Source organism: Macrotis lagotis, chromosome 1 (genome assembly GCF_037893015.1).
Source record: "Macrotis lagotis isolate mMagLag1 chromosome 1, bilby.v1.9.chrom.fasta, whole genome shotgun sequence".
In the NCBI taxonomy this organism is placed as follows: Eukaryota; Metazoa; Chordata; class Mammalia; order Peramelemorphia; family Peramelidae; genus Macrotis; species Macrotis lagotis.
Window position 1 is genome coordinate 666,369,618 of NC_133658.1, and position 24,094 is coordinate 666,393,711.

General features: G+C 37.4%; 2 protein-coding genes and 1 long non-coding RNA gene across 13 annotated transcripts in view; 1 reads left to right on the forward strand and 2 right to left on the reverse strand.

Moving 5' to 3' along the window:
- ANKAR (ankyrin and armadillo repeat containing) overlaps window positions 1–6,925 on the reverse strand; it is a 90,826-nt gene extending 83,901 nt beyond the window's left edge. For 3 of the 4 annotated variants that reach the window (XM_074215508.1, XM_074215507.1, XM_074215505.1), the window contains exons 1-2: window positions 6,748–6,925; window positions 1,488–2,109 (exon numbers count right to left, since the gene is read on the reverse strand). In XM_074215508.1, the coding sequence (XP_074071609.1) occupies window positions 1,488–2,082 (595 nt within the window). In that variant the 5' untranslated portion in view covers window positions 2,083–2,109; window positions 6,748–6,925. Of the gene's footprint in view, window positions 1–1,487; window positions 2,110–6,409; window positions 6,636–6,747 lie in introns of all 4 variants that reach the window. The other variant, XM_074215506.1, reaches the window with a different exon arrangement.
- A 4,811-nt stretch (window positions 6,926–11,736) lies between these two features.
- ASNSD1 (asparagine synthetase domain containing 1) lies at window positions 11,737–22,461 on the reverse strand. 3 transcript variants are annotated; one of them, XM_074215512.1, is made up of 5 exons: window positions 22,427–22,461; window positions 18,986–19,039; window positions 15,060–16,592; window positions 14,070–14,251; window positions 11,737–12,084 (listed from the first exon to the last, which is right to left on the reverse strand). In XM_074215512.1, the coding sequence occupies exons 3-5, from the start codon at window positions 16,509–16,511 to the stop codon at window positions 11,829–11,831; spliced, it is 1,890 nt and encodes a 629-aa protein (XP_074071613.1). In that variant the 5' UTR covers window positions 16,512–16,592; window positions 18,986–19,039; window positions 22,427–22,461; the 3' UTR covers window positions 11,737–11,828. The 3 variants fall into 3 exon arrangements, with proteins under 3 accessions (XP_074071613.1, XP_074071614.1, XP_074071612.1); XM_074215513.1 differs by lacking the exon at window positions 22,427–22,461 and adding an exon at window positions 21,955–22,270; XM_074215511.1 differs by lacking the exon at window positions 22,427–22,461 and adding an exon at window positions 21,613–22,270.
- LOC141507645 (uncharacterized) overlaps window positions 22,328–24,094 on the forward strand; it is a 94,631-nt gene continuing 92,864 nt past the window's right edge. For all 6 annotated transcript variants that reach the window (XR_012474219.1, XR_012474220.1, XR_012474215.1 and 3 more), the window contains exon 1: window positions 22,328–22,525. This is a non-coding gene — a long non-coding RNA (uncharacterized LOC141507645). The remainder of the gene's footprint in view (window positions 22,526–24,094) is intronic.

Genomic DNA, 24,094 nt, shown 5'->3' on the forward strand with positions numbered 1-24,094 from the left:
TTCTCTGCGAGGATGGCCTACCATTTTATCCCTTAAGCAGTCCAATTGCACAAGCTGCCTAAACTCTCTGGAATGGAACTTAAAAAGCTGTGTTCTAGTCCTTGTCTGTTTCTTCCCGATAATTGAGGTGGTTGGACAGGATGTCTCTAAGCTTCTTTCCAGATCTAGCTTATAACACTTGGACATTTTATTCCATCTCAGTTCTACTTCAGTTTCAGGTGGAGCTTGATTGACCTGTCTCTGATCCCACAGGGTAAGTCACTCCCCTCTTGGGAAGCAGGCAGAAGGCTCAGCTTCCTCTACTGAGAGTTATGGGCCTCAGTATCCCATTATTCCCACACCTGCTTGTCAAACAATGTTGAGGGAAGTGTCACCCAGTCCCCTGATATTGGTCCCCTAGTCAAGTCATCCCTTACCTGTGACCTTTGTACCCCACCCCTACTTGCAAGTTGTCATGCTCTTGCTGCCTTGGGGAGAAATTGAGATCAAGGGCCCAACCTCTTCTGCTGAGGTGGATATATCTCATCTTAAAGTTACCTATAAACACTGGCTTCACCTTGAAGTCATCATTGATCTTCAGGGACCAGCCCACCTATAAGCTGCTAACTTGCACTTCTAATAAACTTTTAATTCTCGGTCCTGAATGTTGCCTCATTGATTAATCAGTGAGGGAAAAAAAAAACAAATAAAATTATTTATAATTTTTTCAATATAACTATAAACATCCAAGAACTGCACTGTACTTAACAGGTGATGCTTGAGTGCCTTTTCAATTCTGCCATGCTATTTTATGGATTATTTTGTTTTGTTAGTTTAGTGGGTAAGGGGGGAGATTGTAGGGGAAAGTTCTAAGTCCTTTTTCTTCCCCTTCTCCAAAAGTTTGTTTGTTATATGGGATATGCTATATACTATTCTCTCCATTGCTCTTCTCCATCAACTTTTTTGAATGCCACGTGTGAAGAAACAGTTGACTTTGATTTATAAAGAACAATTAGTTTAAATAGGAAGCCACTAAATGACCTAAATTACTGGAATGGGTAAGGGCAGCCTCCCAGGCAGTGACCTCTTTCGGTCTCTTTCCCTTCATAGGGTAGTGTCCACCACACTTTCCCTACCTCTGACTGAAGGTACTCTTGCCTTGGGAATGGTTTATAGTATTTGCCCCACATACATAAATTCCTAGGTACAAGCTCTAGCTCAAAATAAACATCTTTGGCTAAAAAGCTATAATTAAAAAATTGCAGACATGTTTGTGGGATACAAAAGAAAAGTGGGTAGCAAACTCATGAATAATTATGATTATAAATTGATCATTATTTTTATAATGACTGAATAGAATCAGTCTTTAAACTTCAAAATATTTACTTTATTAAATTTTGGAAGCAATTTTTTTTTACACAGGGAAGTTTTTCAAACTACTTTGTGAAATGGCCTAGAATAATTTCAAATACAAAATGAAAAATACAAATTAAAGAGTGTATGCTTACCTGCTGCATTAAACTCTGCAAAGATATCTTTATCTGTTTGAGGTTTCCCTTCAATATTAACATCCAAAAGGGTGCGCCACATTTCTGAGAACCTCACCCTTTTTTCTTTTGGCATATATATTCCATGCCAAAGTGATTTTATCATATAGTCAACATTGATCAAAATTTGTCCAACTCGGGTGTCAAAATAAGCAGGAGGCAGTTGGCAGGATGTGCTTTGATCATAATTAATTTCTAAACTGAGGGAAGGAATTTGATTCAAACAATAAATTCCAACAGACAATTCTCTTATGATCTGATGTACTTCTCTATAATCCATGTTTGCATTTGGATCTACTGGTGCTAGCACAACTGCTGTGGAGAAACCTACATTTTTCAGTTGAGTCATAAGTCCTTCAGGGAGTTCTATTTGAGTGCGCATGTCTTCTTTTCCAGTGAGCCAGTTAATTGCAGTAGCAATTAATTCTTGAACCTCATTTCGATCATATTTTTCAAAAAAGGCACTAGCATTCCTCTTCACTGCCAAATTGTACAGAAAGGTGGTTTCATCTGTTTGATCAAATCTAACTAATCCTTTTTTTTGATACCTTAACATCTTCTGAAAAGTTTCTTTTTCGCATTCCTAGAATTAAAAACAACCAACCACCATTATAAAAATGACAAGGAATCTGGATTTCAAAAATAAATATAAACTATATTATGCAAGCACCCATTCCATTTTTGTAAACTTATTTTATTGCCAAATGTCAAAATTTCAGCACAGCAAGAATAAGAGATAAATCAAGCATGTAATTAATAGTAATAAAAAGAAAAGTGGCAAAGCAAAAAAAGGATCCAGGACTTGAAACCAGGAAAGCCCGAGTTCAAAAATTGTGTCTGGCACAGATCATCTGTGTGATCTTGGGCAAATAATTTAATCTCTTGATGCTCTAGGACTATTTTTTTCAGAGAAAGTGCTAACCTGAAGGAACATTTTTTTCCCTTAGGAGGAAAGGGGCATTATGTTTCTATGGGACTGGATTTAACACCTTAGGAACCCAATGAAGGAGAAAAAAGTGAATGAAAATCACAGAGAATAGCTATCATTTAAAGAATTTCTTAGAACAGAGAAGATATCCTAATTCAAAACAATGACTTGCAAAGTTTAAATATTATAAAGATTTGCAGGAGAGATAAACTTATTTGTAATGGCTATCATGCTCATATTCTTTAGTATAGATGGCTAACAACAAACCATGATATTTCAAACACTACCCACTTTCACTCAAAGCAGAACCTCAGTAACTTCTGAGTGCCTTAATACCTTAATGGTTTAGATGAAATCTTTGAATGACCACTTGCTAATTCTAAAATATTTATTCTGCTTATAAATCTGGACTATGTACTGTTAATCATCCAATATTGATGTGTCACTGATAGCAATGTCCGTGTCCACAAACTAGTATCCTTTATACTGAAGGTGACATCTTTCAGTTGCACTTTTTCTTTCTTTTTTTTTAAAGGTTTTTGCAGGGCAAGGGGGGTTAAGTGGTTTGCCCAAGGCCACACAGCTAGCTAATTATTAGGTGTCTGAGACCGGATTTGAACCCAGGTACTCCTGACTCCAAGGCCAGTGCTTTATCCATTATGCCACCTAGCTGCCCCTTCAGTTGCACTTTCAATGCAATCTTTGAAAAGAGGCTTCTCTATGATTAAGAAATCAGCATTTTGAACATATCAGGAATCTCTTGCCATTTCTTTGTGATGAAATCTTTCTCTTCTCTTTTATAAATGTGAGGATTGTTTTGGAAATACTGTAATATTTCCTTGTTCCTTGGGCTGTATAAATAGTCTGTCAAATTTTGACATACATTTCCAATTAAGTGGGAGGGGTGAAGTAGTTCAGTTGTATTCAGGGCCATGCTCACTGAATACCAATTTACAATAATTTTACAGTGAAGGTATTTGAGGTTGCTCAGCACAGAACATTTTTCTATTCTAAATTTTACTTTCATTCTACTGTATCTATTTTTGTGTCCTTGTCACTTTCAGATTATAATGTTAAATGTGTTTTTAAAAATGTCTACATCATTGGAAAGGAATAGACTCAATCTTTATTCCTTAGATAGTAATAAATTTAGCTTTAATTGCCTTATGCTTTCTGTAAATGTAAAACATGCTTTCAAAGCTGGAAAAAAAATTAGAAATAAAATGCATTCTTTGGCTATTCTGTATATGAAATGCCTTGTTACACTGTCATATATTCAGTTTATTTTTATTTTTACATTTCAGTTGGAAAAAAGCTCAATTTTCAACTTCTGTATAACAATGGTGTCAGGAAACTTCATTCCTGAAGTAGACTGTGCTGGGATGGTTACAGAAACTACTTTTATAAACTACATCTCAGGGCGGCTAGGTGGCGCAGTGGATGGAGCACTGGCTCTGGAGTCAGGAGTACCTGAGTTCAAATCCGACCTCAGACACTTAATGATTACCTAGCTGTGTGGCCTTGGGCAAACCACTTAACCCGATCATTGCCTTACAAAAATCTAAAAACAAAAACAAAAATCCCCAAAATAAACTACATCTGGCACCAGATTGGCTAAAATGATAGAAAGGGAAAAATGACAAAGGAATGCGGAAAAATTGGGACTAATATGCTGTTGGTGAAATTAGGAACTGATCCAACCATTTTGAAGAGCAATTATGAAGGATTTATGCACAGAACACATTATAAGTCTCCCAGTCCTTTGGGCTCAGAATATAGGAGTCATCCTGGATTCCTCAACTCTCTCAACCCCCAACAACCTTATATAATTTGTCAAGGTCTGTTGGTCTTTTGGTTGATTCCAACCTTTGCAACAACTATTCTCTGACACTAACCACTCTCTAGTGCAGTCAGTCCCTCATCACCTCAAACCTGGATTACTGCAATAGCCTACTCTGTCTCAAGCCTCTTCCTACTCCAAACCATCCTGCATTTAGCCATTAAAGTGATTTCTGTAAAGTGTTGGACTGATCCTGTCAATCTCCCTACCACATTTCCGGCACCCCCAAGTGGCTTCCTATCTCTCCAGGAACAAATGTAAAATGCTGTTTTTGTCATTCAAAGCCCTTTATAACTTGGCCTCCTCCTGCCTTTCCAGGCCTTTTAACATGCATATTTTTTCATTCAATGGCACTGACCTGGCTGTTTCATGAACAAGACCTTCTCTCTCTCAGCTTTCAGGAATTTTCTCAAGTTATCCCCCAAGCCAACAACACTCTCCCTCCTTGTTCTGCCTGCTTACTTCCCTGGCTTCCTTTAAGTCCTAAGTAAAATTTCATCGTTTTCTGGATGCCTTCTCCAACCCCTATTAATTCTAGTGCCTTCCTTCTATTGATTACTTCCTATTTATCCAGTATATAACTTGCTGTGTTTATAATTTGCTTGCAACTTGTCTCCTCCATAGAATTTTAAGATCTTTTGAGTGCTGAGACTTTTTTTGTATCCACAGCTCCATATGCAAAGTAGGGCATTAGTAAATGTTTATTGAGTGACAACAGTATTTGTAGGCCAAAGAGGCATAAACTTTTACTTTCCAACTGTATTATTCCAAAATGTTTGATTCCTCTAGTCATTTATTTGTATCCTCTGAGGCACCAGGCACAAGGTCTTGTATGAAGGATTTCTTTGAGGTCTTACTTCACTGATTATCTTCCCTTCTCTATTCCCTGAATCTTTTGTTTGACAGACTCTAATTACAATGCTTACAAATTGGGCTGAAGAGGACCTTTGAGAGTCCCTTGCTCAGCAAGGAGATCACACTGGTCAATGGAGGCTTTTAGCTGGAAGGTTAAATATCATAGTTGAAGCTTAAATGTTTTGGCTACATAATGACAATCATTGGAAAAAAAATTATGTTGGAATTGAAGGCAAAAGGAAAAGGGGATAGGCAAAGGATGACAGATTGATAGTATGGACACAAGGAACTTGGATGGATAGTGGAGGAAAGAAGGGCCTAAGCAGAAATATTTCATGAAGTCACAAAGAGTCTGGGCACAATTGAACAAGTATATGCTTGTTCAATTGTTAAAAATTATTGAATTGCAACTACTTAGCCTGATATTAAAAAATCAGGCTTTAGATTGTCTTTTTGGCCTTGTATCAAGCCACTTCCCTGAATTTCATGTACCCTATAATTTTACCAAATTGGACTACTACTGTTCCCTGAACTCATTCCAGCCTCATCACTTCTATTCTCATCATTAAGGCAAGAGTGATGCTGGGTATGCAATCAGGCAAAATTGGGTCAAATTCCAGCTCTGCCATTAATTTTATGACTAAATATGTCTCTTAACCTCTCTGAGTTTGTTTCCTCATCTGTAAAATGATAATCTGTAAAACTAAGTAATCTCAATGATCCCTTCCAGTTCTGTTCCTCTGCCTGGAATTAAATGTATTCCTGGCTCTTCTCCTCAGTCTCTCCCCAGTGAAATCCAGGTGATAGCTCCTCCAGGAGGGGAAAGTGAGCTCTCCCAGCACTTAGCTTTCAGCCTTACAACTGAATGGGATCAAGTCTGAGATTTCTTCAGTAGAATATTATAGATTAGAAAAAGTTGAGCTCTATGTCATGTCTCTTTTTCCCTGCCTCCCCTGACAAGCAATTTAATGTTACCTTGACCGAAATGTAAAGAGTAAACTGACCCTGTCTTAATCTGGACTGAAATCCTGATGTTTCTACATTCCTTGTCCTGGAGGGGGAGAACCTGTCTATTTGAATTATATGCTTTTTCTTTAATTTATGCATCTAGATTGTGAAGAGCACATTCCTCACTAAAGAGGATGGGTCAGTGGGGGGGGGTCGAGTTAGGATAAAGCGATTTTGGATCCCTTGCTCCCCGTTTTAAGGCAGAGTCAGGGTCCAATTCTTGAAAAATCGAATAAAACTTTGTCTTCATACCTTGAGAAATCTCTGGATTTTACTTTAGTGGGTAGGCTCATCTGACACACAACCTTCAGCAGCATCCTAATTAGTTACTTAGGGATAGGCTTACTCCCCATTTCTGTCTAGATTCTCATTAGAACCCACGAGTGCGGTGACAATCAGCGTGGACCAAGGGCTGGGCCAGTCTCCTGCCTCCTACATTTTGGCAATGGCTTAACCTTAGATGACTCAGTTTCCTCATCTGTAAAGTAAGCCGGAGAAGGAAACGGCCGCCCTCCAACCAAGCTCCCAGGGGGGTTGGGAGAGCGGGGCAGGATCGGCAAGTACCCCAGGGGCCCCGTTTGTTGTCTCACCTCCTTTTAAAAATTGGGGTCCGATTCCCCTAGAGGGGCGCCCTCCCGCGGGGCGGGGCGGCTCGAGCCGGGGGTGCGGTGGGGAACCCGGCCTCACCCAGGGCCGCCCGCCCGGCAGCGAGGAGCCGGAGGCGGGCGGGCCGACAGCGAGGGGCCGGAGGCGGGCGGGCCGCGAGGGGCCGGGGGCAGGCGGGCAGGCAGGCAGGCCGGCAGGCCGCGAGGGGCCGGAGGCGGGCGGGCCGACAGCGAGGGGCCGGGGGCAGGCAGGCAGGCCGGCAGGCCGCGAGGGGCCGGAGGCGGGCGGGCCGCGAGGGGCCGGGGGCAGGCAGGCAGGCCGGCAGGCCGCGAGGGGCCGGAGGGAGGCGGGCGCGAGGAGCCGGAGGCGGGCGGGCAGGCAGGCCGGCCGGCCTCGAGGGGCCGGGGGCAGGGGGGCAGGCGGGCGGGCGGGCCGCGAGGGGCCGGAGGCGGGCGGGCCGCGAGGGGCCGGGGGCAGGCGGGCAGGCGGGCGGGCGGGCCGCGAGGAGCCAGGCGGGGGCCCGTCTGCGGATCTCCGGCCGGCCACCGAGGCTGGGGGCAGCGGCCGCGGAGGGGCTTCGGGGTTCCAAGCCGTTTCTGGACTGGTGGGGCGGGGTGGCCGAGGCCCCTCCCCCGGCTTGCGGGGGCTCCCCAAACCACTGAAATCAAAGGCTCGGCTTGGGAAAAAACTGGGACTGTTCAGTGGTTAATATAGCAGTAACCCAGTATGTGCAAGATTTAGGGGAGATGTGGATTGCAAATAAACTCCAAAGCACAGTCCTTGTTCTCAGAGTTTACAAAGTAGTAAGGGAAAAGATGTCTGTCTGAACTTGCAAATCTTAAAAATACATATAGATATACTATATACACACACACACACACACACACACACACACACACACACACACACACATATGTGTATATATATGTGCATATAAACGAGTTGTTCTTTGTGATAGCTGAAAACCTCAAAGAACTTTTAAGAGCAAATAGAACAAAGTTATAGTATGTGACCAACAATGAGTGTTAGAAATTACATTAAAAGCATAAAAAATACAGATTACCAGATTGAGGTTCTTAATAGTCTAAGTGGTTCAGTGGGATTATTCCCAAAATCATATTAAAACAAGTCAGACAAGAATTACATGATGAGGCTGCATTACTCTATATTAATGGAGGGATCAACCACACCAATAAAATCACAAATTCTCATCAGATCAGACAGAAAGATTACTCAAAAAATTGTTGTGTTAGGAGTGATGAAAATCTTTTTGGGAAAATTAAGAAGAGTGAACTATAATCAAGAGGCTGAAAGCAATGAGACTAGGTAGGAAGTTATGTATTTAATAATAGTTCGTAAGTAATTCGATGTGCTTGCTTCCCTCCCAACTTTCTTGCAAAGTAGGTACTTTTAATAGGGACACTTACAAGGAACACAACGAATTAAAACAGCTTGTTGATGATATATGGGTGGCAAATTTCTGAATATCATTCTAAGGAACACAATTTCTTTATTTGTACCCTAGGGAATTTTAATTCTAAACTTTTCATAATTTAGGAGAATTAAGAGTTCATATTCTTAGCATTTTGTTCAGGTAGCTGAAAAGGAGGAACCACTTCATAAGTGATTTTCAAGAAGGAAAAGATGCTTGTGGAAAAAATAATGGGTAATATTAGCTAAAAATAGCTATAAAGAAAACAATAGGGACCACCAACTCCCCAAAACTACTTTCTAATCTTTTTTTAAAAAATTTGAGAATAATTTACATGCATAATAACAAGGGTGGGGGCATCTAGGTGGCACAGTGGATAGAGCACCAGCCCTGGAGTCAGGAGTATCTAAGTTCAAATCCAACCTCAGATACTTATTACCTAGCTGTGTGGCCTTGGGCAAACCACTTAACTCTATTTGCCTTGCAAACACCTAAAAAACAAAACAAAACAAAACACAATAACAAGGGTGGTTTCAATGAAAACAGAAGAGAAAGTCAGGTTTTCATGAGTCTCTACATTTGGGTTTTTCTTGGCCATAAAACTGAAAAATGCAATATCATTATGTGGTTAAAGATTCTCCCCCCAAACAAAATCTCTTTTTAATATCAGAATTATCTAAGACTTCTTTACAAAGGCAGTCACTCAGATAACTGTTCACTGATCTTATCTGCAAAGCAAAGCACAAAACTGAAGTCAAAGGAATTTGCCACTTTTAAAGGCTTGTTTTTTTAAGGGAAGGATTTCCTACTAATCTTAAACATGCTCATATGCAGAAATGGTGGAGGGAGATGGCATTGAGCTTAAGAAAATTATGACTGGTCAAGAGATTTGTCAATAAATTTGGAGGAAAAACTAAATGGACAAAAAATGTCCATTGTTCAGATTATGACATAGGTGATTAAATCTAATGTTAGTACATTAGTACATATATTTAGGATAGGTATTCTATATTATAGATAAGAGAACTAGTTAATTTCCTTTGAGAAATAGCATATCACTTTTAAGTATTTCAAAGTACTTCCTGGTGCAAAGACCCATCTTTTCAATACCAATTTACTTTCAGAAATCTTGAATACCAATTTCAGAGATTAAAGTGAGTATAGACAGCCGCATCATTTCCAAAGAGAGTATTTTAGGTTTTTTTGTTTTTGGCAAGGCAATGGGGCTAAGTGGCTTGCCCAAGGTCACACAGCTAGCTAATTATTAAGTGTCTGAGGCTGGATTTGAACTCAGGTACTCCTGACTCCAGGGCCCATGCTCTATCCACTGTACCACCTAGCTACTCCCTAAAGGCAATACTTTGACATGGATATTAGAGATGTTTGTTCTATCAGTGTGGCAGCTAGAACAAACTGCTTTATAAATATGTATGTATTACAAAGGTGACGCAAATTCCTACACATACAGTTGAAGGAATACCCCACTATTAGTTATCCAGTGTTTCCGATTTATCCCCCAAAAGGGATTCTGCTAATATTGGAAGCATAACTTATGAGATAATAAAATGATTAAATCAGTTACTAAAGAATGCTATAAATAGCCTCTGTATATTTGTCGGCCTTTTTTTCATAACTTATTTCACTGCAATATAGATACATAATCCTTCATTTAACTTTCAGTCTGAGGGAATCCCTATAGGAACAAAATTTAGTCTATGTGTGGAAGGGGGAATGGCTATATATTTTGGTCTTTCTTTGAAATGTATATTATAGACCACTAAGATAATGGGAAAAGAAAAAAAATGGAAAAAAGAAAAGAGAAGATAGACATGATTTTAAGAAGAGAATGAAATTAAATGCAAAAATGGAAGTTAACTTGCTTACAAAGGGAAATAGTGATTTGTGAAATTTCCTTGTTTAGTTAGGCATGTCTTACTCTTCAAGACCCCATTTGGAGTTTTCTGGGCAAAGATGTAGTTGATGCCATTTCTTTCTCCAGGTCATTTTACAGATGAGGAGCTGAGATAAACAGGAATAAGTGGGCAAGTGCCCAAGATCAAACATCCAGTGATGCTAGATTTGAGTTCAGGAAAATGAATCTTCCTGATTTCAAGCCTGACACTCCATTCCCTGTGCCATTTAGAATTTATATGTAAGTGGATTCATTGGCTCAGAGTTTAAAGTTGATTGTAAAATGTGATTAAGTTCCCTGCATCTTAAAACTGTAGCAGTGATCTTTCTCAGAAGCACAGTGATAAAAATTAACTAATTCTCCCCTTTTTATGAAGTCCTGATATTAAAAAGTTCAGTTTCTTGAAGGACATTGCTGATGAGATTGGACTAATTTTCTTATTCAGACTCCACCCAAGTGGAGTGGTCAATGTATACTTTGAATATATTCTTTTAATAGATTGCTTAAGAATGGGGATGGTCTGAGTATAGAAATAGGTCTCTCTGTCCAAGGGTAACAAAATATCATTCTTAGAAAAAGAGATATCCAAATGACCATCCTTTTATTGATAAAGTGTTGGCCTTATTAATAAAATGATTAAATTACCCAGAAACCCCTGTCCCTCAAACCTTTTTAATCAACACAGCAGCTTGAGTTATCTTTAAGGATGACCCATAATAGGGGCAGTTAGGTGGTGAAATGTATACAGTATTATCTGTGGAGTGAGGAGGACCTCAGACACTTAATTCTTACTTAGCTGTGTGACCTTGGGGGCAAGTCACTTAACCTTATTGCCTTGCAAAAACAAAACAAAACAAAAAGAATGACCCATAATAGATTCAGGCAAAATAGTGATTCCTTTCCCTATCCCTTTATAGACCCAGATTCTTACTTTTAAAATTATGAAGAATAACGGAAGAGGCCTATAATCATAAGTTCTAAATTGAAAACACATAATCCTGAAAAAATATTTACCCAAGTCAAATCTTTTTAAGTTCCTACTACCTAGAAATTGGACCTGTGATTTCACTGAACACTGAAAAAGTCAAGCAAGTCACCAAGTCACCACTATGTGACAAGGCAAGATTAAAGCCCAGTTTATATATTGCATTCTATATTTCTTATATTTTTAAAGAAACATAATTTAATCTTAATCAGTGATATGATTTCCTTAGAGTAAAAATCTGAGATCCTACTGAGAATACTTACTGTCCTTCAACAGCCTTAACAACTAGCTTAGTACCCAATAAGAAACAAATTAAAACAGGAAGCTACCAGATGACACATTCCTTCCCTAATTTTTATCTTGTGCAACTTGCTTCCAGGCACAAAATTCTTAGGTGCAATTCTGAACTTTAGGAAATAACCTTGAACAAGGCTAAGGTATCTATTCTATAGGTAACTTGACTTTAATTACAAGTGAGTGAAGCAAATATGGATTCAAAAGTATGTTATTTTGATTGTCATTTTAAAATATTAAATTTGTACTTTCAAGTGCATTTAAAAAACAAGACAACAATTTGGTACTAATAAGCAAATGGTTTGCAATTTAAAGAAAAATTAGTCTGAATTTTAAATTAATTACAATACACACTAAGAGAAAAATATTTTATTTTTATGTAATTTAATAAATGTTGCAATGTGCATAGTCATTAACACTGAACAGTCTATTCATCACTACATTATTCTGAAGATAACTCTTGAAGTCGACTACATTTATCAGAAGCCTTTTCATTATTATTTTCTAGTTTTGCAATTTTAGATCCAAACTGCATGGCTCTTTTAGGCAGGACAGTGGAAGCTGTAAGACCAAGTTCTAATGCTGCAAGGCGCAAAATCAATTTCTCACCAATTCCACGGGGCAAAGTCAAGTCTGCTTTTTCCAAAATAGACAGAGAATTTAGAAAGGAGACGACATTTTCATCAAGAAAAGGAAACCTAAATTGAAAATAAAAATTTTTATGAAAAGGGGTTGAAAAAAAAAGCCCTGTGTTCATTTCTGTTTTAATATAGTTTATTTAACAGGAATAGTTCTAGTTGAAAACTGAACTTCAAAGGTTCTACTTCTAGCAATGTAATTAAGAAAACTAGTTATGCAATAAATGAATTAGTGAATTAATGCAAATAGAAGCTGTTCATTCAAGATAAAAGAGATATTTCTCAATAATTGTCAAGTAATGAAAAATAGGTTTTTAAATTACTGAATGAACATATCTAGGATTTTAAAATAAAATCAGGGGTGGCTAGGTAGCACAGTGGATGGAGCACCGGCCCTGGAGTCAGGATTCAAATCCAGCCTCAGACACTTAATGAATACCTAGCTGTGTGGCCTCGGGCAAGCCATTTAACTCCATTTGCCTTGCAAAAAAAAAAGAAAAAAAATAAAATCATATGAATATTTTGGTCTTTTCTATCTCTTCTAAACCATAAAATTAAAGGTTGTGAGGAATGAAAAATGAGGTATCAAGGTGCCAAATCTTTTATATTTCAAAGTATGGGGTAAACTCAGGAAATCATATTTATTTAATTATATTCACACTTTAAGTCACTGAGAGAGAAAGACAAGTCAAATATAATTTTTAGGGTCAAGTATTAGGTTATTAATAACAGTAATCTCTAACTTCAATCTTGTTTCAGTTGGTTTCACTTCTTTTCTAGTTTGGCTAATATTTTACTTACCAATAGCTGTTAGCCCTTTTTACTCCTTTTAAGTTCTACTGACCAATCCCCCCAAATCAATTATTATTATAAAATAAATAATAAATGCCAAATAATGTTTCTGATATATTATAGAGTGATTCCTCATCAAAAAAGGTTGGCAAAAAATTATGCAACAGTACTTTTTGATCAGAAGAATCCTAAATAACAGTAAAGCATTTTTACTATGGTTCAGTTACCAAGATATATAGTAAATTAGTCTCTCTACTTATGGTATCAATATATTAATAAATAAATAAGAGAATATAATAGTATTTATTAAAATAGAATTATGACATGTATAATGGTAACATAATGACTAGGAACTTTCCTAATGTATTTTTTCTCCTGAGATAGAATAATTTATATTCATATATATAATAATTCAGGTCTTTTGAATCTGATTTAACTAAAGGAAATAAATTCCCTCTCTCTAAACTACACAGGCATGTTTATGATATAAATTTACTCTGTAAATTTTAAATATATGTAACAAATAACTGGTCAAAATAAAAGGCCAAGATTAGTGATATGATATGCATATTTAACTATTTTTAGAGACTATTTCATTGTATTTCATTGTCTGTGCCTTTTAGAAAATGCTGCTTCTAGAAATAAAGTTATAAATAAAAGAAACTGGGGCGGCTAGGTGGCGCAGTGGATAGAGCACCGGCCCTGGAGTCAGGAGTACCTGGGTTCAAATCTGGTCTCAGACACTTAATTACCTAGCTGCGTGGGCTTGGGCAAGCCACTTAACCCCATTTGCCTTGCAAAAACCTAAAACAAACAAACAAACAAACAAATAAATAAATAAAAGAAACTTAGAGCAGGTATAAAATCATACATTGAAAATGTTTCATGTTCTTTGGAGGTTAGTATCATAGATGTTTCTAATTATGTTATCACCCTTAAGAAAAACAAGAAACCTAAAAAAAAGCACAATTTTGGATTATGGACTGGAAGTTGATAAAAAGAGTGACCTTAATCAAGCCACTACTTCTATAGGTTTTGTTCATCTGTAAGAGGAAAGTGGATTATAGTATCTTTAATAGTTTATAATTGAGTTTCCTTTTTTTTTTAAAGCTAGGTAATTATTAAGTGTCTGAGGCCGGATTTGAACCCAGGTACTCCTGACTCCAGGGCCGGTGCTCTATCCACTGTGCCACCTGGCTGCCCGAGTCTCCTTTTCTAACCTCATCACTAAAACCACATGCCATTTGAATTACCTTGCTTCTTTTCCATGATCACTGATGACCCTATCATCACGGCCAAGATTTCTAGAAGAAATTCGACCTAGTTCCATTTCTAGTTCTTTACTTAATCCTTCTAGACCATGTGTTTTGAAGCGAACTCGATGACGAGAATATCCTGCAAGCTGTTCATCTGCACCAATCCCAGTAAGAACTACCTAGAGAAGGTTAAATAAATTTAATTAGGTTTTTTTAAAATAAAAATGAGTAAAATAAGCCTACCAGAAGAGAAAGCCATCATAAAACTACAGTAGAAAGGAAACATTTCTAAATAAAACAATTCATAAAACATAAAGGCATAAGAAATTTGGATATCTTAAAAAAAGGTTTATGTATTATATTGCTAGACAATTTAGGTATACTATTGTTTTTATTTCATATTAAAATAATAGGGTAAAAGCTGTTCCAAAATAATTAAATCTTCATTCACTAAGCATTCATTTCCAGTAGTGAAAAAGCAAAAGAAATAAAAATTAACAACTCTTGTCCTCTATTTCCTAAGAAAATACATTTCTAGCCTTGGAAATATTATTGATTTAGGGATAAAATTCTCCCTTTACAAAAATTCTTAAAAGTAATGGATGTTTTATGAAGGAGAATATTAGAGCTACTTTATTTCAAAAATTAGCTATCATTCACTGGTGCTATATAAATCAGCCAAAGATTTTATTTATTTATTTATTTACTTACTTTAGGTTTCTGCAAGGCAAATGGGGTTAAGTGGCTTGCTCAAGGCCACACAGCTAGGTAATTATTAAGTGTCTGAGACCACATTTGAACCCAGGTACTCCGGACTCCAAGGTCGGTGCTTTATCCACTAGGCCACCTAGCTGCCCCTCAGCCAAAGATTTATATAAGTTATTTCTCTTAATAATTTGATAACACAATTATCCATTCACTATTTAATATACTGCTATCTGTAGTAAGACTAAGAAACTATTATGATATAAGAAACCTCTAACATACCTTTGCAGAACTTTGGTATGGTTTCATTTTATCTTCTTTCATAGCACAGCCCACTCCTCTAGAAGCAAACCAAACTGCACAACCAATGCTGTCATCCAAAACTGTATCCAAGGGTTGAACTAAATGGCTTATTTGGTGTTGTCTCATTCTCTGCAATTCTTCCAGGGAAACATTAATTTCAACAAAATTCCACATTCTTAAAGGATTTATAGCTTTTAATTCTTTTAGCCCTGCTCTGCCAGTGAGTCGATCTGGCACATTAAAGTTCTGGTCCTGAATATTATCAGTGGTGATATCAAGTCTTTTAATGTTTTCCTGAAGATGTTTTTTCAGCTTATCACTTTTATTGGTGAAAGTAGCATGCCCAACCTTTTCTTTAGTCATGAAAGCTACATTAAGAAGATCAATTGGTTCGTCAAAAGGAACATGTCGATCAGCAAGGCTTGCAATAACCATGGAATCAATGCCACCAGAAAAAAGTATTGCAATATTTGCCTTCTTAGCAGAGGCTTTAGAATGGTCATCATTTAGGGAAACACTTTCAGTCCTAGATAAACATAAAACTCGTTTTTTTACAGCTTCACTTAAGACATGAATTAATTGATGAACTGTTTTTTTCATGTGCTCATCTTTAAGAAAAACCTGAAGATTTTCTATAGTAGCTGGGATATGGGAACTATGATCAGATGTAAATGTATCTTTTCGAAACTTTGTATTTAATGGAACAACAGGTGTCTTTAGACAAAGCCTAGCTTCATTTAGCTCAACTGATACAAATTTTGGCAAATCACCTGGAATCTGATCAAGACTCTTGTCAACTTCCTCTACTGTATTCTCTTTAGAAATATATTTCCAAGGATATAATGTTAAAACCATGTGTTTTGAAATAGAAGAGGATTTAAGATCAATTTTGAAAATTCCACATGCTGGAACTTCCTGCCACTCGTTTACTACTCCAGCAGCTTTAGTACCTACTGAAGCAAGACAAAAACCCTTCTCTGTATTACTAAAATGCCAAAGTAAGCTTCGACGACCAAAATAATCCCTACCAAACCACACACAATTACTAGATGCTTGGTAATAAATAAAAGCCCATGGACCATGGACACTTGAAAAAAGTGAGAGAATTTCAGATTCCTTATTAAATGAGGAAAGATGATTAAACATAATTTGAGTATCATTATCTTCAGTTCCTACAAATATTCCACCAAAGATTTCTCCATTCCAAAGAAATACATTGCCTTTTTCATCTTCAATAGGCTGGGGAGTCAAAAGGCCTCTTAAGTGAAGGACATGACCAGAAAATAAGCAATGATAATCAATATCAGTCTTTAACACCTGTTGACTACTGTTAGGTCCTCGTCGTTTAAGATTATGAAGTAGATTCTTATGCAAAAAATCGTACTTGCCATGTTCAATGGATAAAGTGACTGAACAACAAATGCCACACATTATGTACAGTTTATTTTTTGATTTTGTTTTTTTCCGTATTTTCTATTTCCTGGTAGATTTTTTTCAACTCATCTAATGTATCTGTGGAAACAAAAAGGAAATATTAAATTAAGTAAATCTTTTAGACATCTATTAACTCATAGTACAGGTAGTATGACTAAATTAATCCTATAGTTATACCCTTTCTGTAACAAGAATACTTATCATTTTATTTATTTTATGATGTTTAAAATATAGGACAGATAACCTGCCTTGAAAGGTTAGTAAAATTTTGTAGTTTTCCAAATTTCTTAAGATTTAATTCATAGATCAAACAACTTCATTTAATTGAAATGTACAAGACTAATTCTTTACTAATATATAGTCATCAGTACCATCCCTCTAGTATGACTTTTTTTTTTAACATGTTAGTAAAAAAAAGAAAATCAACTATCATCATTCTTTTTTTCCTTGGGACACAAGAAAATAAATACATAAACAGAAAAAACTCACTTTTACTTTCAGAGAGCATTTCTGTTCTATCTGCAAGAAAGAATATGTTGCTGTTTGGTTGCTGTTTATAAACTTTCTGCAAAAGAAGATTTTAGGTAGATATCAAGATTTGATCCATTAAGCAGCAATCTTTGAAAACATTTCCAATCACTGAATGATTGAACACTTAATATCTACTTACAAAATAACTATATATGGTTATATTGGCAGTTTCTAACTAAGTGATTAATAATCTTTAAAATAGTTTTGTTTTATCTGAAATCTGCTGAGCAACTGAAGACTTAGAAATTTATAGATAAGTACTTTCTTAGTGTAATGTAGCCAGTATGTGTCAGGACTTAAATAAAGGTTTTTGTAATTCCAAGTCTAGCTCTCTATCATCTATGCCACATTCATTTGCATGGTTTTTATAAATATTCAAATGTATTAAATTGTATTATTCTACCAAAACTTTTAACAAGAAATCTGCATGCCTACTGGTTGCATCAGAAAAGTGAAGTTTGTGAAAGATTTGTAATAAACATTTTGTGTGCATAAATTTATTCATCAATCAAACCTATTTCATTTAAACAAGTATTTCTAACTGTGATTAGTGTAATTTAAAATAAAGTACATTTTACTTCTGAAGAAAGATACTAAAGACAGAATGATGAAGTAGAAAGGGCATGGGCTTTAAAGGATCTAGCTTCAAATTTCTTCTTCTGATGGACATAACTATATGACTTGTTCATGTTTCCTTCCTTACTTGTTCATGTTTCCTTCCTAGTTCCCAAGTTTCCCAACTGTGAAATAAGGGGGTTAACTATCTGATGGTCTCTGAGGTTCCTTTCAATTTTAAATCGTTAGTCCTAAATTAATCAAATAAAATCAAGAACCCATTGCTTAAGAATATAAAAGGAAGCCTAACAAAATTGTCAATGAAAAGGCACTATAAATTGCAAGCATAGTTAAAAAATCAGAACAGTGATTCGTGTATCAAAAAAACCTGTGGTTTTGGTAATTATATAAACTAAAAAGGTATAGTAATCTTGTATTTTTCAGATCTAAGCTAGTTCTGTTATAATATCATGGCAATGCCTGCCTTATGGGACTTGAAGTATGATTTTAAGATCATACATTTCCTTAATAGTTCCTCAGAGTCAAAGCTAGAGCACTATAAAAGGGCATTTGGAAGGAAATTTCTACAGGTTTTACATAGTGAATTAGAGGATCAGAAGCATCTGCTAAAGGTTAGCTGGCTCACTTATCTCAGATTTATTAAACACTTAGTAAACCATAAGGTGTGCTATAAAGAGATTATTTGCCTATAACCATGCCCAAAGGGATAGGGTTAGGGTTTGTTTTTAGAAAGACAGATTAGATTCTAGCCTATGAGAATTTTTACAACCTCGCTTAGTAGCATACTTCATCACTTTAAAACTCTTAGTCAAATTATCTAAAACTGAGTCTCTTAATCTTAGTTTAAGTTCACTTTCTATTACTTTATCATCACTTAAGGACAACTTGTTACTACCCTCTGCAGGACAATTTCTCAAGTGGAAACTCAACATTAAAAGTTCTAATGACTGTCCTTTCCAGATTAAATAATTCCAGTAGATGTGAGAGGGGAACAGATAGTAAAATTACACAAAGGACATGGTGCTTATAATCATTTATTGAAGTAGGTGACTAAAATTCTAGGAAAAAATTATCTAGGCTTTGAATGATTTAGTTCTTAAATTACAAACATATAAGGAGATTTTGTAGCATAGTGGATTTGAAATCAGGAAAATTTGGATTTGAATTCTGTCTTTTCCATTTAACAGCTGTGACAAATAGGTCAGTCATTTAACCTGAGTGTCAGTTTTTTCATATGTAAAATGGAAATGATATCTATACTCCATAAGGTTTTAAAGCTAAGATAAGGTGAGAAAGATTGCTCTTTAAATGTTTAATATGGCAGTTTGCACCTATTGTGCAAAATTAATTTTGAAATTACTTACTCTGTTTTTCTTCAAGTTGGAAAGTTCATCCACGACAACTTTTTGTTCCTTTATCTATTAAAAATAAGGTTGAAACAGATGTTTTAAAATGTCTTTTGAGAGGGTGTTCTATGTGATAATGTGGCTGGCTTCATTTTTTCAACACTGGGAGCATATCACAATGTTTACAGGGGAGGTTGATAATATCTAAATAGTAGTCTGCTATGAACTCATGTAATTTTTCTGGAAAACAATCTGACAATATTCAACAAGGTCCTTTGATTCAGTCATCTTAGTACTGTAAATATATACCAAGGGAACAATTAAAGAGAATCATTTGTAAATAATGCTTATCACTGAACTACACAAAAAAGCAAAAATACAAAGCTAAACAGACCAGCATATCAATGCAGCAAGAGAATGTTATACCATAATAAAGAATACTATGAAAGATAATACATAAATACAAAAAAAAGAGAAAATAGTGCAGAATGAAAAAAAGAGAACAAAGAGTGCTGTATACATATGTAAATATAAAATTATAATAATTAGAAGATATAATATAAATTGTGACTGTATATAGTTCAATAGTTCATGGATTTGTGATTCTGTCCATAGGAATACCACCTCTCTCCATCAAGTAGTCCCTCTAAAATTTAGCAGATGGTCTGTGAAAATCTTTTAGCTTGACAGGACTCCTAAATTCTACTGGAATAGCTCAGGATCATCTTCTCTCCCATGACAATGGGTAGTTCAGAAGGCATTTGTACATATAAGATTAGTTTTTAATGTAAACTTTCTTAAACAGATAAAAATGTTAATAACTTGAGATTCTAACTCCTCTCTTCTTGATGCTGGACAGAATGGGAGAACTAGTTACCAAAAGAAGTGTGGAGGTGTGGTTATTTTATGAATCTCCACAAGTTAGTCAGCACACTATCATTAGGAGGTAGAGATTGAGGTAAGTAATAGCCATCAGCATACTGATTACTGACTTGGACTACATAAAATCTAATACAGCTGCAAATCTAAAAAAATTGATAGTTACAGTAGCAAATTGATTTACTAGAAATAACACTAGACTTCTTCCATCATGACTTTGCCACTTAAAAGCGATCTATCAGTAGGCAAATCATAACTACTATCGTTATATAATTCCCTACATGTAAAATGGGAACACTAGTATTTATACTATTTCTCGAGGTTGTGGGACAAATGTGAGACAAATTTTTATTTATTGTCTTTTTTGCAAGGCCCAAGGTTACACAGCTAGGTAATTACTAAGTGCCTGAGGCCACATTTGAACTCAGGTCCTCCTGACTCCAGGGCTGGTGCTCTATCCACTGAACTACCTAGCTTTTTAAAATGTATATATGTGAGCTTACTAATACTATATTCTGCCAACATAACAGTGCAGTGTCACTGGCAATACCCTTACCAAACTAACAAATACATTTTACTTTCCCTTTGAATAGTCTTAGTTTTAAAAGTGCATCCTTCATAACAAACCTGTGAGAACACTAGTGCAATATTAACATTCCCATTCTACAGAGAAAGAAAATTTACCTCAAGCATCAAAGTGTCTAGGATAATAATAAATAATATTCTATAATACTTTAAGACTTGTGAACAGTTAAATTTGAGCTTTCCAATAACTGTGTGACAAGAATACAGTTATTCACTATTCATTTATTCATTCATTCATTCAAGTTTTTGCAAGGCAATGGGGTTAAGGGCTTGCCCAAGGCCACACTGCTAGGTAATTATTAAGTGTCTGAGGCTGGATTTGAATTCAGGTACTCCTGACTCCAGGGCTGGTGCTCTATGCACTGTGCCACCTAGTCGCCCCTATTTACTCTTTATTATATGAGCTATGTTCAGTTCGGAAATTAAGTAATTTGTCCAAGATCTCTCAAATTCTGGTCTTCAGTGTAAGACCACTGATGTAAGCTCTTTAAAGGCAAGGTCTGTCTTTTGTCTTTTTTTTTTTGTATCCCAGGAGCTTTAATGTAGTGCCTGACAAAAAGTAGGTGCTTTCCCTTTATTGATTAATCTGTCAGTTTCAGAATTCAAACCTTGATGAAGCTGTCAGAGTGGCATTTTGGAGTCAGGGGTCAGAAGTCAAAATTTCATTTCTAATTTCATTTCTGTGATCATGGTCAAATCATTTTAATAGGCTGGGCTTTAAATTCCTCAGTCCTCCCTGTAGGCTAGGCACTGTGTATTTTATCCTCATAACAACCTCAGGAGGTGGTCCTATTACTATCCTTATTTTTTAAGTATTGAGGAAACTAAGGGAAGCAATTATCCAGGGTCATAGTTGTCCAGTGCCATACAGCTAATTAAATGTCTGGGGCTGCCCAGCACTCTTTTTTTATTTTTATTTTTTAGATTTTTGCAAGGCAATGGGGTTAAGTGGCTTGCCCAAGGCCAAACAGGTAGTACATCCTTCACAACAAACCTGTGAGAACACTAGTGCAATATTAACATTCCCATTCTACAGAGAAAGAAAATTTACCTCAAGCATCAAACTGTCTAGGATAATAATAAGTAATATTCTATAATACTTTAAGACTTGTGAACAGTTTGCATACAGTATTAAATTTGAGCTTTCCAGTTAACTGTGTGACAAGAATACAGTTACTCACTATTTATTCATATTCATTCATTCATTTAAGTTTTTGCAAGGCAATGGGGTTAAGGGCTTGCCCAAGGCCACACAGCTCGGTAATTATTGTCTGAGGTCGGACTTGAACTTAAGTCCTCCTGACTCCAGGGTCGGTGCTCTATCCACTGTGCAACCTAGCCCCCCCCCCCAACACTCTTTCCATTGAACCTAGTTGGATGCTGGTTGCCTGGAGAATAAGATTACTGGCCAGACAAGTGATCTTTAAAGGAACTTTACAGCTGTAAAAACTAAGCTCCCAATTCTGGGTGGAAAATCCTCGCTCTTTTGCAAGCACTTCTTCTTAGCTTGAAACCGATGTGACCTTGGCATTTCAGAGGTGGAGGAAAGTATCCCGGGGCCCAGAGATCCCGACACTAAGTCTCGGTTTCTCCCCCCAGGGCTTCTCCTGGCGGCTCATCGATTACCACCGCTGACACGGTCAGGACGACCCCTGACCCGGAACTAGAATGGCGGCACCATCCCACTGCACCGCCCGTTCCGTCTGTCGGCTCTTGCCCCCTACACCCCTTTATCGGCCCTTAAATCCGCCGTGACTCGTGGGGCGCGAGCCTTCCCGTGGACTACGGCCGCTTCTCCACACGCAGTCCAGCACGGAGGCGCCTTGGGGGAGCCGGCAGGGCGGAGGCGCACGGAACCCTTCCGGGTCCCCAGAAGCAGCTTCCTGCCGCGCCCCAGGCGCAAGGGGTCCTGGGAAAGGGCGTGGGAAGCGGCGCTTGGCCTCAGGGTTCTCCCTTCGCCCGGAGGGGACGCTTCTGAGGAGGTTCCGGCCTTACCTTCGAGTTGAGCGCCTCCGTGTTTGGATACACCTCAGCAGAAGCGGCTCCATCTTCCCCGCGCGTCCCCCTGCCTGGCATCCTTGCCTCGGTGCCAGCGTGAGGAGAGGGACGGGTCGGGGGCGACTGAACCTGAAACGATCCCGCCTCGAAACTTAAGTGCACTTTCCTCTCCGCCCCGCGCCCTCCCCCAGCCCCTGTGCTTGGTTCTCTCTCCCCTGTAGGAGCTCGGGCCTGGAACCGGCTAAGGGCACCCAGGCGACTGGTAACCGGAGTTGGGCGCATGCGCAGCCTTTAGGGCACGCGTCTCTGCGCATGCGCAGCCGCCCCGGCCGCTGCTCCGGCCTTCTCCAAAGAGTGATCACGTGCTAGGAAGAATGCCCAGTCTCCTGTCTCTTAATCTTTTCTCTCCTCTCCTGGAGTTAACGGGCATTTGTTTTATTTTATTTATTTTTTTATTTTTAGTTTTTTTTCTGCAAAGCAAATGGGGTTAAGTGGCTTGCCCAAGACCACACAGCTAAGCAATTATTAAGTGTCTGAGACCGGATTTGAACCCAGGTACTCCTGACTCCAAGGCCGGTGCTTTATCCACTGTGCCACCTAGCCGCCCCAAGCGGGCATTTATTAAGCGCTTACCTCGTGCCCAGCATCATCCCCAATATCGTTTTACTTTTCACTTGAAGGATCTCACAGCCTTGAAGGTTTCAGAGAAGCTGGGAAATGGGGAAAGGGGCGGTTCAGTGCCTTTTCCAAAATTTTTAATCTTGAGTTGCCCAGACACTTAAGAGGTTAAGTGATTTGTCCAAGGTTACTAAGTTACAAGATGTCAGCCGGAACTTGAACCTATATAGTCTTGAGTGGAATATTCCTAATAAAACTTTATTAGGGCGTTGATATTCCTGGCGATTCCTTTGTTTTGCTCAGACTAGTATCTGTAAATTTTCTTTAGTGGATTTTTGTTACACTCTGTGTTATAGCACACTGCCTCTCTATATTATTTATTGTCATAAGCAAATTTTTAAATTTTTTTTTTAAATTAGCAAATATTTTTTCTTTCCTTTTCATAATTCCTCCCAATGAATAAGAAAACCGTTGTAAAAAAGTATGCTTAGCAAGCAGCAAGTTGGCACAGAAGATGGAGCACCAGCTCTGGAATCTGAGCTCAAATCCAACCTCAAGTCTTCATGATTTCCTGGTTGTGTGACCTTGGGCAAGTCACTTAATCCTATTGCCTCACAAAAATAAAAAGTTTGCTTAGTCAAGCAAAGAAAATCCCCATATTAGCTCTATTCTTCAAAAGTACACATTTCATTTTACTCTGTCATCGTTTGTCATTACATTAATCAGAGTTCTCAAATCTTATAAAGTCTTTCTAATGATGAACAAACTGTTTAATTGTTCTGGTTTTGCTCAGTCCACTCAATTTATGCAGATCTTCCCAATTTTCTCTTAAACTATCCATTTCCTTGTTGTGCAATAATATTCTACTGTATGAATTATAGTTAATCTCAGAAGAAAGATCCACTTAGTTTCTAATTTTTTGCTACTACAAAAAAGAGGTCTTCAGACATTTTTTGTATATATATGGGTCCTTTTCCTCTTGCCTTAATCTCTGCAATTTGGGCCTAATGATGGTATTACACTTGAATCAAAAGAGCAAGAACAGTT

What these genes read in the sequence shown, in the direction of transcription:
- ASNSD1 (XM_074215512.1), bottom strand. Translation starts at nt 16,511, where the DNA reads ATGTGTGGCATTTGTTGTTCAGTCACTTTATCCATTGAACATGGCAAG. An exon ending in CATACCAAAGTTCTGCAAAG is followed by an intron (nt 14,252 to 15,059) that starts GTATGTTAGAGG and finishes AACCTTCTCTAG; the next exon opens with GTAGTTCTTACTGGGATTGG. An exon ending in GATCATGGAAAAGAAGCAAG is followed by an intron (nt 12,085 to 14,069) that starts GTAATTCAAATG and finishes TTTTCAATTTAG; the next exon opens with GTTTCCTTTTCTTGATGAAA.